Genomic DNA, 21,502 nt, shown 5'->3' with positions numbered 1-21,502 from the left:
ATCAGACTGTTAAACAGCCACCACTAACATTGAGTGGCTGCTGCCAACACACTGACTCAACTCCAACCACTTTAATAATGGGAATTGATGGGAATTGATGTAAAATATATCACTAGTCACTTTAAACAATGCTACCTAATATAATGCTTACATACCCTACATTATTCATCTCATATGTATACGTATATACTGTACTCCACTTTAACTATGCCACTTTGTTTACATACTCATCTCATATGTATATACTGCACTCAATACCATCTACTGTATCTTGCCTATGCCGCTCTGTACCATCACTCATTCATATATCTTTATGTACATATTCTTTGTCCCCTTACACTTGTGTCTATAAGGTAGTAGTTTTGGAATTGTTAGCTAGATTACTTGTTGGTTATTACTGCATTGTCGGAACTAGAAGCACAAGCATTTCGCTACACTCGCACTAACATCTGCTAACCATGTGTATGTGACAAATAAAATTTGATTTGATTTACAGTTGGCACTATGTATTGGGGCAGGTGGCGTTCTCCTGGCATCCGCCAAACCCATGAATGTCCCAGCGAACATTTATTGTGCTGATGTTGCTTCCAGAAGCAGTTTGGAACTCCGTAGTGAGTGTTGCAACCAAGGACAGACTATTTTTAAGCTCTACGTGTTGTTGCTCAATTTCATTCAAGTCAGCAACAGGTGTGGCTGAAATAGCCAAATACACTAATTTGAAGGGGAGTCCACATACTTTTGTATATATTGTGTAGACTATTGCAGCATAAGGACTGAGACGGGGTTGGGGGACACCGTGGTCCCGTCTGACAATTCCCCTGGACAGGAAACCAGGCAGAATATAACTCCACCCACTTTGCCAAAGCACAGCCTCGCACCACCAGAGGGATATCAACAGACAAACTAATACTACCCTGAGATAAGGCAGCGTACAGCCCTTGATGCTCGCCCCCACCACGCTACCCAGAGGGGGCGCGAGACCGAACAGGAAGATTTGATTTGATTTGATTTTGAGATAATGTCAGTGACAACCCACTCAAGTCGTGATGCACACCTTCTAGGGACGACATGGGAGAGCACTAGCAAACCAGTTACTCAGCCCACGTAATGGGGTCAGAGGCAGAGAGTCCCAGTGGAGAGCGGGAGGAGCCGGCCAGGCAAAGACTGCAAGGGTGGTTCGTCACGCCAATGTCTTGCCATTCACATTAGCACATTTTGGCCAGACTGCTCAATCACTGGACCTACTGAAAAGATGAGTCTTCAGTAAAGACTTGTCGGTTGAGACCGAGTCTGCATCTCTCTCAAGGATTGGTAGACCATTCCATAAAAATGGCGATCTGTAGGAGAAAGCCCAGCCTCCAGCTGTTTGCTTAGAAATTCTTGGGACAATGAGGCCTGCAGTGAAGTGACAAAAGCATGGATTAGTTTCTGACAAAGTTTAAGATTTTTGCAGTGTTATGAAGATGGAAAAAGCTGCTCTTGAAATATTTTTATATGTTCGTTATAGTAACTCGACGCTTTTAGTAACTCGGCGCTAACATACGTACAGTATAAAATAGGCTTTTGTTAGAATGCCTGTTCTGCCAATTGTTAAATGGTAGAAAACAAGAATACAATGCACATTTTCTCATTCAAAATACGCTCCTAATTTGGTCTCATGGTTCAGGTATGTTGTGTATCTGAGTAAAAGCGTTCCTCCTCCCCTTGCCCCTCCACTCAGGAGCCCCCTGCAGCAGTCCCTGCTGGTGCCCTACATGCTGTGCCGAAACCTGCCGTATGGCTTTATCCAGGAGCTGGCCCGCATGACCCACCAGGAGGAGGTCTTCAGACAGGTGGGCTCAACCGACAGACCGAATGATACACAGACTATGCTTTTATTAGTGTGACGTTGTCCAAGCTAGTAGAAGGTAAGACTGAGCATTTAAAGGTCCATTAGAAAACGTTTGGTCAAACACTTGAGAAAAACCATGTGAAATCAAGCAGATCATCAAGTTATCCTGTACATTTCACCATGTTGATTTTCAGCTATCTTTACTGTGGTGCAATCCTCATTTGCTCACCTGCGCTTCTGTGTCTTTCAGATCTTCGTTCCAATCCTTCAAGGGCTTGGTCTGGCTGTGAAAGAATGTTCCTTCGACAGTGACAACTTTAAATTCCCCCTCATGGTAAGTACTGCAGCCTGTGAGAGAGCCTGTCTATTTAACTGATGGGGATGGGGGGGAGTTTGAGATGTGCCAAATGGATTATGTTCCCGGCATGGCTGAACCTCTGCTAGCGTGATGAGCCAGTAAACCCTGAGCGAACCTTTTAGGCTCCCACCATATATATTTAAATTTTTAAATTTTAAATTTATTCATTCAAGAATGGGAATTTTCCCATTGAAGGCAATGGTTATTTTATTGGTGGACCGGTTGCTATATTGAGTGTGCACGTTTGTTCCATTCAAATTGCCATGGTCTAAGGGGCTAGTAATTCTATTTCTATGGCTCCCAGTACTTTTTACACACGTCATGTCTTGTCTCATCTGTCATAACATGACATCGGGCGTTTGTTGTTTTTTACACCAGGGGACGGAAACTTAATTGAAGATCACATTTGAATATGGTCATTTAACAGTCAATGGTCAGTGTTATGAGGTTATTTTGGATGGGTGTTTATTTAACGTTCACTTGAGACATGTTATGTTTCCTACAGGCTTTAGCTGAGCTCTGTGAGATAAAGTTTGGGAAGACTCACCCCATGTGCAATTTGGTGAGTATGTTCTGAGAGACGGAGACATCTTTCTTATCTCTTCATCTATTACATAATTTGTAGGGGTTTAAAGGTACTTTTTTCGTACCAAACCATTCGGTACAGGGACCTCGGTTCGGTCCACACTGTGAACATGAATTAATACATAAAAAAGTTCAACACTCTTGAGTAAATTTGATCTGAAAAAAAAACTAACATTTGAGGCTATTCTGTTAAAACAACTAGAGCCTATGCTCACGCTGTTTCAAAAGTAAAATCTTAATTGCCTCACTTAAAGCTGTCCTTTTGTGAGGTGCAGCCGGGAACTTGTTCTGTACGATGGTGAGTGTTGAGGTAGATAAACCAGGAGAATTATCCATCGTCGTTTAAATCTTCCGTTTGGGAACATTTTGTCTTCCCAGTAGATTACTATGGCGATGGACAGAGAGACCTCAAACATGTTGTCACATTTACGCTGACATCACCCCAGTATTCCTACCAAGACGGAAACGCAAAACAACAACCACACAACTACATCTTCCCCATACATTTAAGCAGCCCTTTACAGCGGATTCTGACCAGGCCAAAGAAATGACAAGAGCGATAGGTATGTTTACAGCTGCGGATATGCGCCCACTCTCAGTGGTTGAGAAGAATAGGGGTTTTCAGCACCTCGTGAAAGTGCGCGAGCCACGATGCAAACTTCGCCCTCTCGCACCCATTTCAGCAAACTGGTACTACTCGCTCTATACAATCAAGCAAAATCAAAGTTGCCAATGCCCCTGTGTTGCGCTTACTACAGATGGATGGACGTCCAGGGCTCCAGAGCTACTTAACAGTGACATCCCATCTCATTACCCCAGAGTGGGAAAGTCAAAGTAGGGTGCTAAAGAATCACCCCCTTTATGAGAGTCACACAAATGTGCATATTTTTCTTTGTTAGAAAACATTATAGCACAGACCAATACAATGACATAGCCATGTTTACATATTGATTTCACATATATATATATATATATTGCACTTTATTTTAGTGTTGAGTAATTGTTTTTTTCATGTAAAAATATTCAAAGTGTTGGTATTCTTGATTGTGCTCTCATCAGGCATTATGACTCATAACCATATGGAATTAGGATTATCAACACTTTGTATTTCTTAAATAAACATAAGTTAACTACAGTAACTGTTGACATTTAATTTTCCCGCTGTACCGAAATCGAACCATGACCCCAAAAGCCACAATACGTACCCGAACCATAGGTTCACGTTACACCACTTAGAATTAGCTAACGATCTCCTCCATAGCACCTCATAATCCAAGGTGTTGACTCTCTTCTTCCCCATGGGAAGACAAAGGATGCGTCCCAAATGGAACCCTATTCCCGTTGTAGTGCACTACTTTTCACTAGGTCCCATAGTGCTGTGGTCAAAAGTTTTCACCATAAAGGAAATTGGGTGCCCTTTGGGACATAGACACAATCCCCTTGCGCGTAAATAAGGAATATATGCCTTCAGAAAGTGTTCAGACCCCTTGACTTTTTCCACATTTTTAGGTTACAGCCTTATTCTAAAATGTATTAAAACAACAACAAAAAAATCATAATTAATCTACACACAATACCCCATAATGACAAAGCAGAAATAGTTTTTTCAATTTCTTTTGCTAATAAAAAAAAAAAATCTGCTGAAATATCACATTTACATAGGTATTTATACCCTTTACCAGTACTTTGTTGAAGCACCTTGGGCAACAATTACAGCCTCGAGTCTTCTTGGGTATGATGCTACAAGCTTGGCACACCTGTATTTGTGTAGTTTCTCCCATTATTCTCTGCAGATCTTCTCATGCTCTGACAGGTTGCATGGGGAGCATTGCTGCACAGCTATTTTCAGGTCGCTCGCGTTAAACTCCGAGCTCTGGCTGGGCCGCTCAAGGACATTCAGAGACTTGTCCCGAAGCCACTCCTGTGTTGTCTTGGCTGTGTGTTTAGGTTCGTTGTCCTGTTGGAAGGTGAATCTTTGCCCCAGTTTGAGGTCCTGAGCTCTCTGAAGCAGGTTTTCATTAAGGATTTCTCTGTACTTTGCTCCATTCATCTTTTCCTCAATCCTGACTAGTCTCCCAGTCCTGGTCGCTGAAAAACATCCCCACAGCATGATGCTGCCACCACCATGCTTCACCGTAGGGATGGTGCCAGGTTTCCTCCAGATGTGATGCTTGGCATTCAGGCCAAATAGTTCAATCTTGGTTTCATCAGACCAGAGAATCTTGTTTCTCACAATCCTGTCTCAGAGCTCTAAGGACAATTCTTTCGACTTCATGGCTTGGTTTTTGCTCTGACGTGCACTGTCAACTGTGGGACCTTATATAGACAGGTGTGTGCCTTTCCAAATCATGTTGGATCAATTGAATTTACCACAGGTGGACTCCAATCAAGTTGAAGAAACATCTCAAGGATGATCAATGGAAACGGGATGTACCCGAGCTCCCAGCTAGATAATGTATAACTAGTAAGTTAAACTCTTGAAGCTAGGGGGCACTATTTTTACGTTTGGAAAAATAACGTTCCCAAAGTAAACAGCCTATTTCTCAGGACCAGATGCTAGAATATGCATATAATTGACAGCTTAGGATAGAAAACACTCTAAAGTTTCCAAAACTGTAAAAATATTGTCTGTGAGTATAACAGAACTGATATTGCAGGCGAAAGCCTGAGAAAAATCCAATCAGGAAGTGACTCATTTTGAAACCCCTGTGTTTCTATGCATCCCTATTGCCCATTGAAAGGGATATCAACCAAAAGAGAGAGGCGGCCATTGTTACTCAGTGGAAACAGGATGCACCTGAGCTCAATTTTGAGTCTCACAGAAAATGTTCTGAAAACTTGTTGTAAATATGTAAATATGCTAGTTTGTTTTGCAAACATTTCTAAAAACGGGTTTTCTCTTTGACATTATTGGTTAGCTGAGGGATTATGTTCTGAAAACTTGTTGTAAATATGTAAATATGCTAGTTTGTTTTGCAAACATTTCTAAAAACGGGTTTTCTCTTTGACATTATTGGTTAGCTGAGGGATTATGTTCTGAAAACTTGTTGTAAATATGTAAATATGCTAGTTTGTTTTGCAAACATTTCTAAAAACGGGTTTTCTCTTTGACATTATTGGTTAGCTGAGGGATTATGTTCTGAAAACTTGTTGTAAATATGTAAATATGCTAGTTTGTTTTGCAAACATTTCTAAAAACGGGTTTTCTCTTTGACATTATTGGTTAGCTGAGGGATTATGTTCTGAAAACTTGTTGTAAATATGTAAATATGCTAGTTTGTTTTGCAAACATTTCTAAAAACGGGTTTTCTCTTTGACATTATTGGTTAGCTGAGGGATTATGTTCTGAAAACTTGTTGTAAATATGTAAATATGCTAGTTTGTTTTGCAAACATTTCTAAAAACGGGTTTTCTCTTTGACATTATTGGTTAGCTGAGGGATTATGTTCTGAAAACTTGTTGTAAATATGTAAATATGCTAGTTTGTTTTGCAAACATTTCTAAAAACGGGTTTTCTCTTTGACATTATTGGTTAGCTGAGGGATTATGTTCTGAAAACTTGTTGTAAATATGTAAATATGCTAGTTTGTTTTGCAAACATTTCTAAAAACGGGTTTTCTCTTTGACATTATTGGTTAGCTGAGGGATTATGTTCTGAAAACTTGTTGTAAATATGCTAGTTTGTTTTGCAAACATTTCTAAAAACGGGTTTTCTCTTTGACATTATTGGTTAGCTGAGGGATTATGTTCTGAAAACTTGTTGTAAATATGTAAATATGCTAGTTTGTTTTGCAAACATTTCTAAAAACGGGTTTTCTCTTTGACATTATTGGTTAGCTGAGGGATTATGTTCTGAAAACTTGTTGTAAATATGTAAATATGCTAGTTTGTTTTGCAAACATTTCTAAAAACGGGTTTTCTCTTTGACATTATTGGTTAGCTGAGGGATTATGTTCTGAAAACTTGTTGTAAATATGTAAATATGCTAGTTTGTTTTGCAAACATTTCTAAAAACGGGTTTTCTCTTTGACATTATTGGTTAGCTGAGGGATTATGTTCTGAAAACTTGTTGTAAATATGTAAATATGCTAGTTTGTTTTGCAAACATTTCTAAAAACGGGTTTTCTCTTTGACATTATTGGTTAGCTGAGGGATTATGTTCTGAAAACTTGTTGTAAATATGTAAATATGCTAGTTTGTTTTGCAAACATTTCTAAAAACGGGTTTTCTCTTTGACATTATTGGTTAGCTGAGGGATTATGTTCTGAAAACTTGTTGTAAATATGTAAATATGCTAGTTTGTTTTGCAAACATTTCTAAAAACGGGTTTTCTCTTTGACATTATTGGTTAGCTGAGGGATTATGTTCTGAAAACTTGTTGTAAATATGTAAATATGCTAGTTTGTTTTGCAAACATTTCTAAAAACGGGTTTTCTCTTTGACATTATTGGTTAGCTGAGGGATTATGTTCTGAAAACTTGTTGTAAATATGTAAATATGCTAGTTTGTTTTGCAAACATTTCTAAAAACGGGTTTTCTCTTTGACATTATTGGTTAGCTGAGGGATTATGTTCTGAAAACTTGTTGTAAATATGTAAATATGCTAGTTTGTTTTGCAAACATTTCTAAAAACGGGTTTTCTCTTTGACATTATTGGTTAGCTGAGGGATTATGTTCTGAAAACTTGTTGTAAATATGTAAATATGCTAGTTTGTTTTGCAAACATTTCTAAAAACGGGTTTTCTCTTTGACATTATTGGTTAGCTGAGGGATTATGTTCTGAAAACTTGTTGTAAATATGTAAATATGCTAGTTTGTTTTGCAAACATTTCTAAAAACGGGTTTTCTCTTTGACATTATTGGTTAGCTGAGGGATTATGTTCTGAAAACTTGTTGTAAATATGTAAATATGCTAGTTTGTTTTGCAAACATTTCTAAAAACGGGTTTTCTCTTTGACATTATTGGTTAGCTGAGGGATTATGTTCTGAAAACTTGTTGTAAATATGTAAATATGCTAGTTTGTTTTGCAAACATTTCTAAAAACGGGTTTTCTCTTTGACATTATTGGTTAGCTGAGGGATTATGTTCTGAAAACTTGTTGTAAATATGTAAATATGCTAGTTTGTTTTGCAAACATTTCTAAAAACGGGTTTTCTCTTTGACATTATTGGTTAGCTGAGGGATTATGTTCTGAAAACTTGTTGTAAATATGTAAATATGCTAGTTTGTTTTGCAAACATTTCTAAAAACGGGTTTTCTCTTTGACATTATTGGTTAGCTGAGGGATTATGTTCTGAAAACTTGTTGTAAATATGTAAATATGCTAGTTTGTTTTGCAAACATTTCTAAAAACGGGTTTTCTCTTTGACATTATTGGTTAGCTGAGGGATTATGTTCTGAAAACTTGTTGTAAATATGTAAATATGCTAGTTTGTTTTGCAAACATTTCTAAAAACGGGTTTTCTCTTTGACATTATTGGTTAGCTGAGGGATTATGTTCTGAAAACTTGTTGTAAATATGTAAATATGCTAGTTTGTTTTGCAAACATTTCTAAAAACGGGTTTTCTCTTTGACATTATTGGTTAGCTGAGGGATTATGTTCTGAAAACTTGTTGTAAATATGTAAATATGCTAGTTTGTTTTGCAAACATTTCTAAAAACGGGTTTTCTCTTTGACATTATTGGTTAGCTGAGGGATTATGTTCTGAAAACTTGTTGTAAATATGTAAATATGCTAGTTTGTTTTGCAAACATTTCTAAAAACGGGTTTTCTCTTTGACATTATTGGTTAGCTGAGGGATTATGTTCTGAAAACTTGTTGTAAATATGTAAATATGCTAGTTTGTTTTGCAAACATTTCTAAAAACGGGTTTTCTCTTTGACATTATTGGTTAGCTGAGGGATTATGTTCTGAAAACTTGTTGTAAATATGTAAATATGCTAGTTTGTTTTGCAAACATTTCTAAAAACGGGTTTTCTCTTTGACATTATTGGTTAGCTGAGGGATTATGTTCTGAAAACTTGTTGTAAATATGTAAATATGCTAGTTTGTTTTGCAAACATTTCTAAAAACGGGTTTTCTCTTTGACATTATTGGTTAGCTGAGGGATTATGTTCTGAAAACTTGTTGTAAATATGTAAATATGCTAGTTTGTTTTGCAAACATTTCTAAAAACGGGTTTTCTCTTTGACATTATTGGTTAGCTGAGGGATTATGTTCTGAAAACTTGTTGTAAATATGTAAATATGCTAGTTTGTTTTGCAAACATTTCTAAAAACGGGTTTTCTCTTTGACATTATTGGTTAGCTGAGGGATTATGTTCTGAAAACTTGTTGTAAATATGTAAATATGCTAGTTTGTTTTGCAAACATTTCTAAAAACGGGTTTTCTCTTTGACATTATTGGTTAGCTGAGGGATTATGTTCTGAAAACTTGTTGTAAATATGTAAATATGCTAGTTTGTTTTGCAAACATTTCTAAAAACGGGTTTTCTCTTTGACATTATTGGTTAGCTGAGGGATTATGTTCTGAAAACTTGTTGTAAATATGTAAATATGCTAGTTTGTTTTGCAAACATTTCTAAAAACGGGTTTTCTCTTTGACATTATTGGTTAGCTGAGGGATTATGTTCTGAAAACTTGTTGTAAATATGTAAATATGCTAGTTTGTTTTGCAAACATTTCTAAAAACGGGTTTTCTCTTTGACATTATTGGTTAGCTGAGGGATTATGTTCTGAAAACTTGTTGTAAATATGTAAATATGCTAGTTTGTTTTGCAAACATTTCTAAAAACGGGTTTTCTCTTTGACATTATTGGTTAGCTGAGGGATTATGTTCTGAAAACTTGTTGTAAATATGTAAATATGCTAGTTTGTTTTGCAAACATTTCTAAAAACGGGTTTTCTCTTTGACATTATTGGTTAGCTGAGGGATTATGTTCTGAAAACTTGTTGTAAATATGTAAATATGCTAGTTTGTTTTGCAAACATTTCTAAAAACGGGTTTTCTCTTTGACATTATTGGTTAGCTGAGGGATTATGTTCTGAAAACTTGTTGTAAATATGTAAATATGCTAGTTTGTTTTGCAAACATTTCTAAAAACGGGTTTTCTCTTTGACATTATTGGTTAGCTGAGGGATTATGTTCTGAAAACTTGTTGTAAATATGTAAATATGCTAGTTTGTTTTGCAAACATTTCTAAAAACGGGTTTTCTCTTTGACATTATTGGTTAGCTGAGGGATTATGTTCTGAAAACTTGTTGTAAATATGTAAATATGCTAGTTTGTTTTGCAAACATTTCTAAAAACGGGTTTTCTCTTTGACATTATTGGTTAGCTGAGTGATTATGTTCTGAAAACTTGTTGTAAATATGTAAATATGCTAGTTTGTTTTGCAAACATTTCTAAAAACGGGTTTTCTCTTTGACATTATTGGTTAGCTGAGGGATTATGTTCTGAAAACTTGTTGTAAATATGTAAATATGCTAGTTTGTTTTGCAAACATTTCTAAAAACGGGTTTTCTCTTTGACATTATTGGTTAGCTGAGGGATTATGTTCTGAAAACTTGTTGTAAATATGTAAATATGCTAGTTTGTTTTGCAAACATTTCTAAAAACGGGTTTTCTCTTTGACATTATTGGTTAGCTGAGGGATTATGTTCTGAAAACTTGTTGTAAATATGTAAATATGCTAGTTTGTTTTGCAAACATTTCTAAAAACGGGTTTTCTCTTTGACATTATTGGTTAGCTGAGGGATTATGTTCTGAAAACTTGTTGTAAATATGTAAATATGCTAGTTTGTTTTGCAAACATTTCTAAAAACGGGTTTTCTCTTTGACATTATTGGTTAGCTGAGGGATTATGTTCTGAAAACTTGTTGTAAATATGTAAATATGCTAGTTTGTTTTGCAAACATTTCTAAAAACGGGTTTTCTCTTTGACATTATTGGTTAGCTGAGGGATTATGTTCTGAAAACTTGTTGTAAATATGTAAATATGCTAGTTTGTTTTGCAAACATTTCTAAAAACGGGTTTTCTCTTTGACATTATTGGTTAGCTGAGGGATTATGTTCTGAAAACTTGTTGTAAATATGTAAATATGCTAGTTTGTTTTGCAAACATTTCTAAAAACGGGTTTTCTCTTTGACATTATTGGTTAGCTGAGGGATTATGTTCTGAAAACTTGTTGTAAATATGTAAATATGCTAGTTTGTTTTGCAAACATTTCTAAAAAAAAAGGGGTTTTCTCTTTGACATTATTGGTTAGCTGAGGGATTATGTTCTGAAAACTTGTTGTAAATATGTAAATATGCTAGTTTGTTTTGCAAACATTTCTAAAAACGGGTTTTCTCTTTGACATTATTGGTTAGCTGAGGGATTATGTTCTGAAAACTTGTTGTAAATATGTAAATATGCTAGTTTGTTTTGCAAACATTTCTAAAAACGGGTTTTCTCTTTGACATTATTGGTTAGCTGAGGGATTATGTTCTGAAAACTTGTTGTAAATATGTAAATATGCTAGTTTGTTTTGCAAACATTTCTAAAAACGGGTTTTCTCTTTGACATTATTGGTTAGCTGAGGGATTATGTTCTGAAAACTTGTTGTAAATATGTAAATATGCTAGTTTGTTTTGCAAACATTTCTAAAAACGGGTTTTCTCTTTGACATTATTGGTTAGCTGAGTGATTATGTTCTGAAAACTTGTTGTAAATATGTAAATATGCTAGTTTGTTTTGCAAACATTTCTAAAAACGGGTTTTCTCTTTGACATTATTGGTTAGCTGAGGGATTATGTTCTGAAAACTTGTTGTAAATATGTAAATATGCTAGTTTGTTTTGCAAACATTTCTAAAAACGGGTTTTCTCTTTGACATTATTGGTTAGCTGAGGGATTATGTTCTGAAAACTTGTTGTAAATATGTAAATATGCTAGTTTGTTTTGCAAACATTTCTAAAAACGGGTTTTCTCTTTGACATTATTGGTTAGCTGAGGGATTATGTTCTGAAAACTTGTTGTAAATATGTAAATATGCTAGTTTGTTTTGCAAACATTTCTAAAAACGGGTTTTCTCTTTGACATTATTGGTTAGCTGAGGGATTATGTTCTGAAAACTTGTTGTAAATATGTAAATATGCTAGTTTGTTTTGCAAACATTTCTAAAAACGGGTTTTCTCTTTGACATTATTGGTTAGCTGAGGGATTATGTTCTGAAAACTTGTTGTAAATATGTAAATATGCTAGTTTGTTTTGCAAACATTTCTAAAAACGGGTTTTCTCTTTGACATTATTGGTTAGCTGAGGGATTATAATTTTTAAGGCTTTAACCTAAACATTTGAAAAGTCAAGGTGTCTGAATACTTTCCGAAGGCACTGTAAGCTTATACGGTTTTTAGCGACACTAGAATCGTGCCAATCAGAGTTTGAAATCAGTGCGAACCATGATGTAAGGCAATTCCATTCGTAATAGTGCCTTGGTGAGAAATAAGCATGTCCTCATCCTACTTTAAGCTGGATTGCGTTACAAAGATCTACAATATGCAGAAAATGCAAACATTGTTTCACATTGTGAAGGGGTATTGTACAGGTCACATGCAATTTGAATTGTCAGGGTAGTGGTATTGGTGACTGCCTTTACCAAGCAAGTATGGCTTAGTAATGTAATAGTCACCATGTTAGCTCAGCAAAAAATTGAAACGTCCTCTCACTGTCAACTGCATTTATTTTCAGAAACTGAACAAGATTCAACAACTGAGACATAAACCGAACAAGTTCCACAGACGTGACAAATAGAAATGGAATAATGTGCCCCTGAACAAAGGGGGTCAAAATCAAAAGTAACAGTCAGTATCTGGTGTGGCCACCAGCTGCATTAAGTACTGCAGTGCATCTCCTCCTCATAGACTGCTCCAGATTTGCTAGTTCTTGCTGTGAGATGTTACCCCACTCTTCCACCAAGGCACCTGCAAGTTCCCGGACATTTCTGGGGGAATGGCCCAAGCTCTCACTCTCCGATCCAACAGGTCCCAGATGTGCTCAATGGGATTGAGATCCGGGCTCTTCGCTGACCATGGCAGAACACTGATATTCCTGTCTTGCAGGAAATCACGCAGAGAACGAGCAGTATTGGCTGGTGGCATTGTCATGCTGGAGGGTCATGTCAGGATGAGCCTGCAGGAAGAGTACCACATGAGGGAGGAGGATGTCTTCCCTGTAACCCACAGCATTGAGATTGCCTGCAATGACAACAAGCTCAGTCCGATGATGCTGTGACACACTGCCCCAGACCATGACGGACCCTCCACCTCCAAATCGATCCCGCTCCAGAGAACAGGCCTCTGTGTAACGCTCATTCCTTCTACGATAAACGCGAATCCAACCATCACCCCTGGTAAGACAAAATCGCGACTCGTCAGTGAAGAGCACTTTTTTCCAGCGACGGTGGTTTTTGTGCCCATAGGCGATGTTGTTGCTGGTGATGTCTGGTGAGGACCTGCCTTACAACAGGCCTACAAGCTCTCAGCCTATTGCGGACAGTCTGAGCACTGATGGAGGGATTGTGCGTTCCTGGTGAAAATCGGGCAGTTGCTGCCATCCTGTACCTGTCCCGCAGGTGTGATGTTCAGATGTACCGGTCCTGTGCAGGTGTTGTTAAACGTGGTCTGCCACTTCGAGGACGATCAGCTGTCCGTCCTGTCTCCCTGTAGCTCTGTCTTAGGCGTCTCGCTGTATGGACATTGAAATGTATTGCCCTGGCCACATCTGCAGTCCTCATGCCTCCTTGCAGCATCCCTAAGGCATGTTCACACAGATGAGCAGGGACCCAGGGCATCTTTCTTTTGGTGTTTTTCAGAGTCAGTAGAAATGCCTCTAGTGTCCTACGTTTTTATACCTGTGACCTTAATTGCCTACCGTCTGTAAGCTGTTAGTGTCTTAACGACCGTTCCACAGGTGCATGTTCATTAATTATTTATGGTTCATTGAACAAGCATGGGAAACACTGTTAAAACCCTTTACAATGAAGATCTGTTAAGTTATTTGGATTTTTACGAGTTATCTTTGAAAGACAGGGTCCTGAAAAAGTGAGTTTCTTTTTTTGCTGAGTTTGTGCCTGTCTCGTGTGTGTGTGTGTCCTGTCCAGATGACATCTCTGCCCCTGTGGTGTCCCAAGTCCCTGGGCCCGGGGATGGGCCGAGAGGTTCAGAGACTGTCCTTCCTGGGAGCATTCTTCAGCCTGTCGGTCTTTGCAGAGGATGACGTGAGTAATCAGTGAACTTGCCCCTAGATGCTGATCCTGGGTCAGTATTGCGTTTTCTACTCTAACGGTTAACCTGTCTGGGAACGGGAATCCCTCGCCAACAGCCATTGAAATTGCTGGGTGCCAAATTCAAACAACAGAAATCTCATAAATCAAAATTCTCAAACATACAAGTATTAGGCACCATTTTAAAGATATAATTCTCGTTAATCCAGCCACAGTGTCTGATTTCAAAAAGGCTTTACAGCGAAAGCTCAACAAACGATTGTTAGGTCACCACCAAGTCACAGAAAAACACAGCCATTTTTCCAGGCAAAGAGAGGAGTCACAAAAAGCACAAATAGAGAGAAAATGTATCACCAACCTTTGATGATCTTCATCAGATGACACTCATAGGACTTCATGTTACACAATACATGTATGTTTTGTTCGGTAAAGTTCATATTTATATACAAAAATCTAACTTTACATTGGCTTATTATGTTCAGAAATTCCAAAACATGCAGTGATTTTGCAGAGAGCCACATCAATTTACAGAAATACTCATAATAAACATTGATAATAGATGCAACTATTATACATGGAACTTTTAGATTAACTTCTACTTAATGCAACCTCTGTCAGATTAAAAAAAAACTTTACTGAAAAGCATACCATGCAATAATCTGAGTACAGCGTTCAGAGCCCAAACCAGCCAAAGAAATATCTGCCATGTTGTGTAGTCAACATTAGTCAGAAATAGCATTTGAAATATTCACTTACTTTTGATCTTCATCAGAATGCACTCCACAATTCCACCATAAATGTTGGATTTGTTCAATAAAGTGAATTATTTATGTCCAACTACCTCCTTGTTGTTCCCGCGTTTAGTAAACAAATCGAAACTCACGAGGCGGGGGCAAGTCCAGCGGAAAGGTCGGACAAAAAGTTCCGTTACAGTCCGTAGAAACATGTCAAACGAAGTATAGAATCAATCTTTAGGATGTTTTTATGATAAATCTTCATTAAGAGGTTAATATTCAAACCGGACAATTCCTTTGTCTGTAGAAAAGCAATGGAACGCGAGCTAACACACTCATGACCGCGCGCACGAGCCCGAGGCTCTCTGACTCCATGCAATGTGGCCAAAAGAAGAAAAGGAAAGTAGCCCAGCAGCACTGCTTGTCTATTGGAATTTAGTGAATTTACCAATTTTGCTGATTAACATCTTTCTGGTGGTTCCTGTTGTATTGCATAAGTTTACTTCACAAAATGCTTTAAAAAGAAATTGCTCACAAATATACAAATGACCATGACAAGTTTTATCATATTGCTACCAGAATTATGTTGCCATTATATTTTTTACCAGTAACAAAAATACTTTTCCTACTCAGACCAAAGTGGGTGACAAGTACTTCTCGGGCCCAGCCATCACTATGGAGAACACTCGTGTGGGTAGCCAAACCCTGCAGCACTACCTGGAGTCAGCCCGGGTAAGTCCCAACCACCTGGCAGGGCTGTACAGTGCGACCATTTTACTTGCATATGCGGCTAAATAGTTTGCTGTGCGACCTGGAATTTTTATTTAGGAGCACCAGTGTGCCAAGAACAATTCAGGATTCTAGCTTTATTAACTCAAAATATTTTTCATTTTGCGCCTAAGTTTGGTTGTGAGCCTACATTTACTTTTACTTAAAAAAGGTCAGCTTAGAGCTCTGCCCGGGTCTATCGTGACTTACTTCCTTCAAGTTGTCATGACATAATACTTTTGTATATGTTTCTTTGTCAGGGTGACTTGTTTAAAATTCTCCACAACATCCTACTAAATGGAGAGACAAGAGAGGTAGCGCTCAACTACATGGCAGCTCTGGTCAACCGCAATGTGAAGAAAGCCCAGATGCAGGTAAAAGGCTTACAGCTTAGTGATCCTAGCCTATTTGAATTTAATCTATAGAACATCTGTATTGAGGATTTCTAATGTGACCCTTTCAAGCTAGAATGTCTGGCCAGAAAGTCTGAAGAGACCCACTGCTATTCCAGCACACACTGCTTTCCCCCCACCGTCGCTGTCATTCTTTCACTGTCCTATCGGAAACAAATACAAATACATATGAAAGGAGTGGGACGGAGCAGTTCTTTATTTCATATTATATTTAATATCTTCCCCTCCCACCTCCTCCCCTACTCTCGCAGACAGACGACAAGCTGGTGTCCACAGACGGCTTCATGATTAACTTCCTGTCGGTGCTGCAACAGCTGAGCATGAAGATCAAGCTGGAGATGGTAGACCCGTACTACATTTTCCACCCCCTCTGCCGCCTGCAGGTCAGCCGTGAGGAGACCCGGCTCAAGGCCACCATGGAAGAGCTCAAGACCTGGCTGGCCGAGATACGTGAGTGGACACCCATAGATAATATATATATACGCTGATGTCATAGATCCCCTATGCATCAGAATGGAACCATTTGTCAGCTCCGTTTTTCTGTTCTATCTAGTTGGACACCACCATTGTCGTCATAATGTTTCAAGTGTACAGTGAAATGCCTTTCTTGCCAGCTCCAAACCCAACAATGTAGTTATCAATGTAGCACCAAAAAATGACAAGGTAGAACAAAAACACACAAGAAATAAAACACGAGAGTCACGGTCACCAACGTCAACCTACCAGACGAGCTGGACACCTTTTTCTCAAGATTTGAGCACAATGACCCTGAGCTGCTGAGGAGAGCCCCCGATGACAACGTGGGCTACACATGGTCTCCACTGAGGACATATGTAAGTTCATCGACTACAGCTCGGCCTTCAGTACCATAGTGCCCTATAGGCTCATTACAAAACTCACAGCCCTGGGTCTGAACTCCTCCCTATGCAACTGGGTCATGAACTCCCTCACAGGCCGTCCCCAGGTGGTGAAGGTAGGCAACATTACCTCCTCGACACTGATCCTCATCAACGGGATTGCTGTGGAGTTGGTCAATAACTTCAAATTCCTCTGGGTACACATCTCGGAGAAGCTGAAATGGTCTGACCACACGGACACCGTAGTGAAGGCACGACAGCGACTCTTCAACCTCAGGATGCTGAAGAAATTTGGCCTGTCCCCGAAGGCCCAAACGGTCTTCTACAGGAGCACCATGGAGAGAACACTGTCGGACTGCATCACAGCCTGATACGGCAACTACACCTCCACCAAGGATTTCCAGAGGGTGATAGTGCAGCCACACTGCCTGGCTTACAGGACACCGACAACACCCGGTGTCGCAGAAAGGCCAAGAAGATCATCAGCCACCCAAGCCATGCCTTGTTCTCCTCGCTTCAATCATTTAGACACGGGCAGTACAGGAACATCATTTCAAAAACTGAGACTGTCCAATGGCTTCTACCCTCAGATCATCAGGCTGCTGAATAGTTGGATACCTGCTCCACCCTCGCCCTGCTACTCCCCCTATGGACATATTCCCCCTGCTACTCTCCCTATAGACATATTCCCCACTGCTACTCCCCCTATGGACATATTCCCCACTGCTACTCGCCCTATGGACATATTCCCCACTGCTACTCCCCCTATGGACATATTCCCCACTGCTACTCCCCCTATGGACATATTCCCCACTGCTACTCCCCCTATGGACATTCCCCCCTGCTACTCCCCCTATGGACATATTCCCCACTGCTAACTCCCCCTATGGACATATTCCCCACTGCTACTCCCCCTATGGACATATTCCCCACTGCTACTCCCCCTATGGACATATTCCCCACTGCTACTACCCCTATGGGCATATTCCCCACTGCTACTCCCCCTAAGGACATATTCCCCACTGCTACTCCCCCTATGGACATATTCCCCACTGCTACTCCCCCTATGGACATATTCCCCACTGCTACTCCCCCTATGGACATATTCCCCACTGCTACTCCCCCTATGGACATATTCCCCACTGCTACTCCCCTATGGACATATTCCCCACTGCTACTCCCGCTATGGACATTCCCCCCTGCTACTCCCCCTATGGACATATTCCCCACTGCTAACTCCCCCTATGGACATATTCCCCACTGCTACTCCCCCTATGGACATATTCCCCACTGCTACTACCCCTATGGGCATATTCCCCACTGCTACTCCCCCTATGGACATATTCCCCACTGCTACTCCCCCTATGGACATATTCCCCACTGCTACTCCCCCTATGGACATATTCCCCACTGCTACTCCCCCTATGGACATATTCCCCACTGCTACTCCCCCTATGGACATATTCCCCACTGCTACTCCCCCTATGGACATACCCCCCCCTGCTACTCCCCCTATGGACATATTCCCCACTGCTACTCCCCCTATGGACGCGCCAATACTAGGCTAAGAGAAATTGAAAGAGAGTTAGGGGAACAGGAGAACGTTTTTAGGACAAATTCCTCGTATACAGTCGTATACAGTCCTTGAGAAGATCACAAAGTTAAAATATGAATACAATACCATCCTTTCGAAGCGGATGGGCTCTTTACTTGCTAGAACGCAACAAAGTTATTTTGAACTGGGTGACAAACCACATAAATTATTAGCAAGACAGCTAAGGCATGTACAGGCATCTAGAGCTATTCACAAAATAAAAGACAAGAAGGGTAAAATAGTAAAAGATCCGCAGGATATTAATAAATGCTTTGCGCAGTTTTACTCAGAGCTATACCAATCAAAATGCGATGCTACTGATCCACAAACTATGGAACGCTTTCTCGCTGAATGTGAACTTCCTAAACTAGACAGGGGGGCAGCTTCTGCACTTGATGCAGGGATAACTTTAGAGGAAATTAACACAGCGATAGCACAATTTCCAAACAGCAAGGCCCCTGGGCCCGATGGATATGTAATAGAATTCTATAAGAAGTACTGCGCCAGTCTATCTCCACTTATGTTGCAAATGTTTAAACAATCCAAAGAAAATGCTAAACTCCCGCAAACACTGTATGAGGCTACAATAGCACTGATCTTGAAAAAAGATTGAGATTCCATGGAGATGTCGTCTTATCGCCCCGTGTCGTTACTCCCTCCCCATAGAAAACAAGGTGTTGACAAAGATATTGGCAAACCGATTGAAAACATATATTTCTGACATCATACACCCTGACCAGACAGGTTTTATCCCGGGCCAACATATACACTACAATCTGAGACGTCTTTTCAACGTATCACGATCATAAGGTTGAGGCCGTGGTAATAGCTCTTGATGCAGAGAAGGTTGAGGCAGTGGTAATAGCTCTTGATGCAGAGAAAGTTGAGGCAGTGGTAATAGCTCTTGATGCAGAGAAGGTTGAGGCAGTGGTAATAGCTCTTGATGCAGAGAAGGTTGAGGCAGTGGTAATAGCTCTTGATGCAGAGAAGGTTGAGGCAGTGGTAATAGCTCTTGATGCAGAGAAGGTTGAGGCAGTGGTAATAGCTCTTGATGCAGAGAAGGTTGAGGCAGTGGTAATAGCTCTTGATGCAGAGAAGGTTGAGGCAGTGGTAATAGCTCTTGATGCAGAGAAGGTTGAGGCAGTGGTAATAGCTCTTGATGCAGAGAAGGCGTTTGAACGGATTGAGTGGAAATATATGATGTCGGTTCTAGAGCACTTCGGGTTCAGAAAGGAATTTATTAATTGGATAAGAATTATTTATGCACACCCAATGGCGTCCGTGGTAACCAATTAAGAAATGTCGCAGTCATTCCGCTTGTTCAAGGGGTGCCGACAGGTGTGCCCTATTTCGCCTGTGCTCTCTTCGCTATAGCCATGGAACCCCTTGCTACTCGCATTCGGGCATGTACCGATATAGCTTCTGTTAAAATAAAGGACACAGAGCACAAAATTTCCCTATATGCAGACGATGTTCTTTTGTTTTTGTCCAAGCCTAAAACTTCTATTCCAACCTTACTTAACTTGATAAACACATTTGGCTCCTTCTCTGGCTACAAGATAAACTGGCAAAAAAGTGAGTTGATGCCAATATCAAGGCCTGTGGATATGCAATTTCTGCAATCTACCCCGTTTAGAACAGTGATGGACAAGTTCACAAGCCTTGGCATTGTAGTGACAAGAGACCTTGATCAGCTATTGAAAGCGAATTGGGACATGAAAATATATCAGCTTAAACAAAATATAGATTTTTGGAAAACTCTGCCTATCTCCTTGGTTGGTCGTATAAACGCTATTAAAATGGTTGTCCTACCCAGGTTTCTTTACCTCTTCCAATGTCTACCCAATTTCATACCATAAAGCTATTTTAAGAAACTGGATTCAATAGTAACTCCATTTTTATGGGATAACAAGGCAGCCAGAATTTCAAAGAAGCATTTATGCAAGTACAAAATAGAGGGGGGCTTTGGTCTTCCTCACTTTAAACTCTATTATTGGGCTGCTAATCTGAACATTGTGTCTTTCTGGAGGGAAAGCTTACCTGCGATGAGACAGAAGGATATGCCTGCATGGCTTTTGATTGAGCAGGCCTCCTGTCAACGTTCCTCACTCCCTGCACTTGTTAATAGCCCATCATATGTGAAAAAATCCACTTATGACTCTAACCCAGTCATTTGTCATGCGCTTAGGATCTGGAAACAGATTAGGTATTTTCTTAACATACCCACTGTATACATTGACAGCCCGGTTTGCCTGAATCATGCTTTCCACCCCGCATTGGATGATGTGGTGTTTTCACAGTGGAGGAAGAAGGGGCTCACAACAATTGGTAACCTATACATAGATGGTCAGTTAGCTTCATTTCAACAATTACAGGGAAAGTTCAACATGCCAACAACACATTTTTTCAGATACCTCCAAATCAGGAATTTCGTAAGGACACATATCCCACAGTATGGCATGAAGCCAAATAGTCCAACATTAGAAAGCTTGATCCTTGTCAAACCCCATTCAAAAGGGTCGGTCTCTAGACTGTATGATGTGCTACAGGCCCACATAGAGGTATCCACAGACACCATTAAAAGGGCTTGGGAACAAGAACTTGGGTCAGAAATCTCAGATGAGGACTGGGTAGAATCTCTCAGGAATATAAACCACAGTTCAGTGAATGCCAGACACAACCTTGTACAGTTTAAGGTGATACATACACAGGTTACATTCCTCAAAAGTAAAACTGCATAAAATATTCCCGGACACCTCACCACTGTGTGAGAGGTGCAAGCAGGATGAGGGGACGTTGACCCACTTATTCTATACATGTCCTAAGTTACATGTTTACTGGGCTCTCATTTTTGATTATTTATCTAGAGCCTTTGATAGAGTTCTAGCCCCAGACCCATTGACCGCTCTGTTTGGTACAGTTGATGGGAATAACCACGAAGGAAAAGCTGTCTCTCTTTGTACTCTATTAGCCAAAAGGCTCATATTGCAATTTTGGAAACTAGAGACTGTACCCACCTTTTGAAATGTGGTTACGGGATTTAGGGAATGTAATACATATGGAAAAGATTCGATACAATACCTCCAATAGAAGTTC

At 39.6% G+C, this 21,502-nt stretch overlaps 1 protein-coding gene across 4 annotated transcripts in view; it reads left to right on the top strand.

The window, feature by feature from the left end:
* The window catches only part of LOC109883410 (ubiquitin conjugation factor E4 B-like), a 108,132-nt gene that overhangs the window by 52,254 nt on the left and 34,376 nt on the right, over positions 1–21,502 (top strand). For all 4 annotated transcript variants that reach the window (XM_031803638.1, XM_031803637.1, XM_031803640.1 and 1 more), the window contains 7 exons: positions 1,721–1,832; positions 2,082–2,165; positions 2,695–2,751; positions 13,918–14,034; positions 15,408–15,506; positions 15,803–15,916; positions 16,207–16,405. In XM_031803638.1, the coding sequence (XP_031659498.1) occupies positions 1,721–1,832; positions 2,082–2,165; positions 2,695–2,751; positions 13,918–14,034; positions 15,408–15,506; positions 15,803–15,916; positions 16,207–16,405 (782 nt within the window). The remainder of the gene's footprint in view (positions 1–1,720; positions 1,833–2,081; positions 2,166–2,694; positions 2,752–13,917; positions 14,035–15,407; positions 15,507–15,802; positions 15,917–16,206; positions 16,406–21,502) is intronic.

This window comes from Oncorhynchus kisutch, linkage group LG24 (genome assembly GCF_002021735.2).
Source record: "Oncorhynchus kisutch isolate 150728-3 linkage group LG24, Okis_V2, whole genome shotgun sequence".
Classification (NCBI taxonomy): domain Eukaryota; kingdom Metazoa; phylum Chordata; class Actinopteri; order Salmoniformes; family Salmonidae; genus Oncorhynchus; species Oncorhynchus kisutch.
The sequence above is the reverse complement of the archived record's forward strand: the minus strand, read 5'-3'. Positions and strand labels throughout refer to the sequence as shown.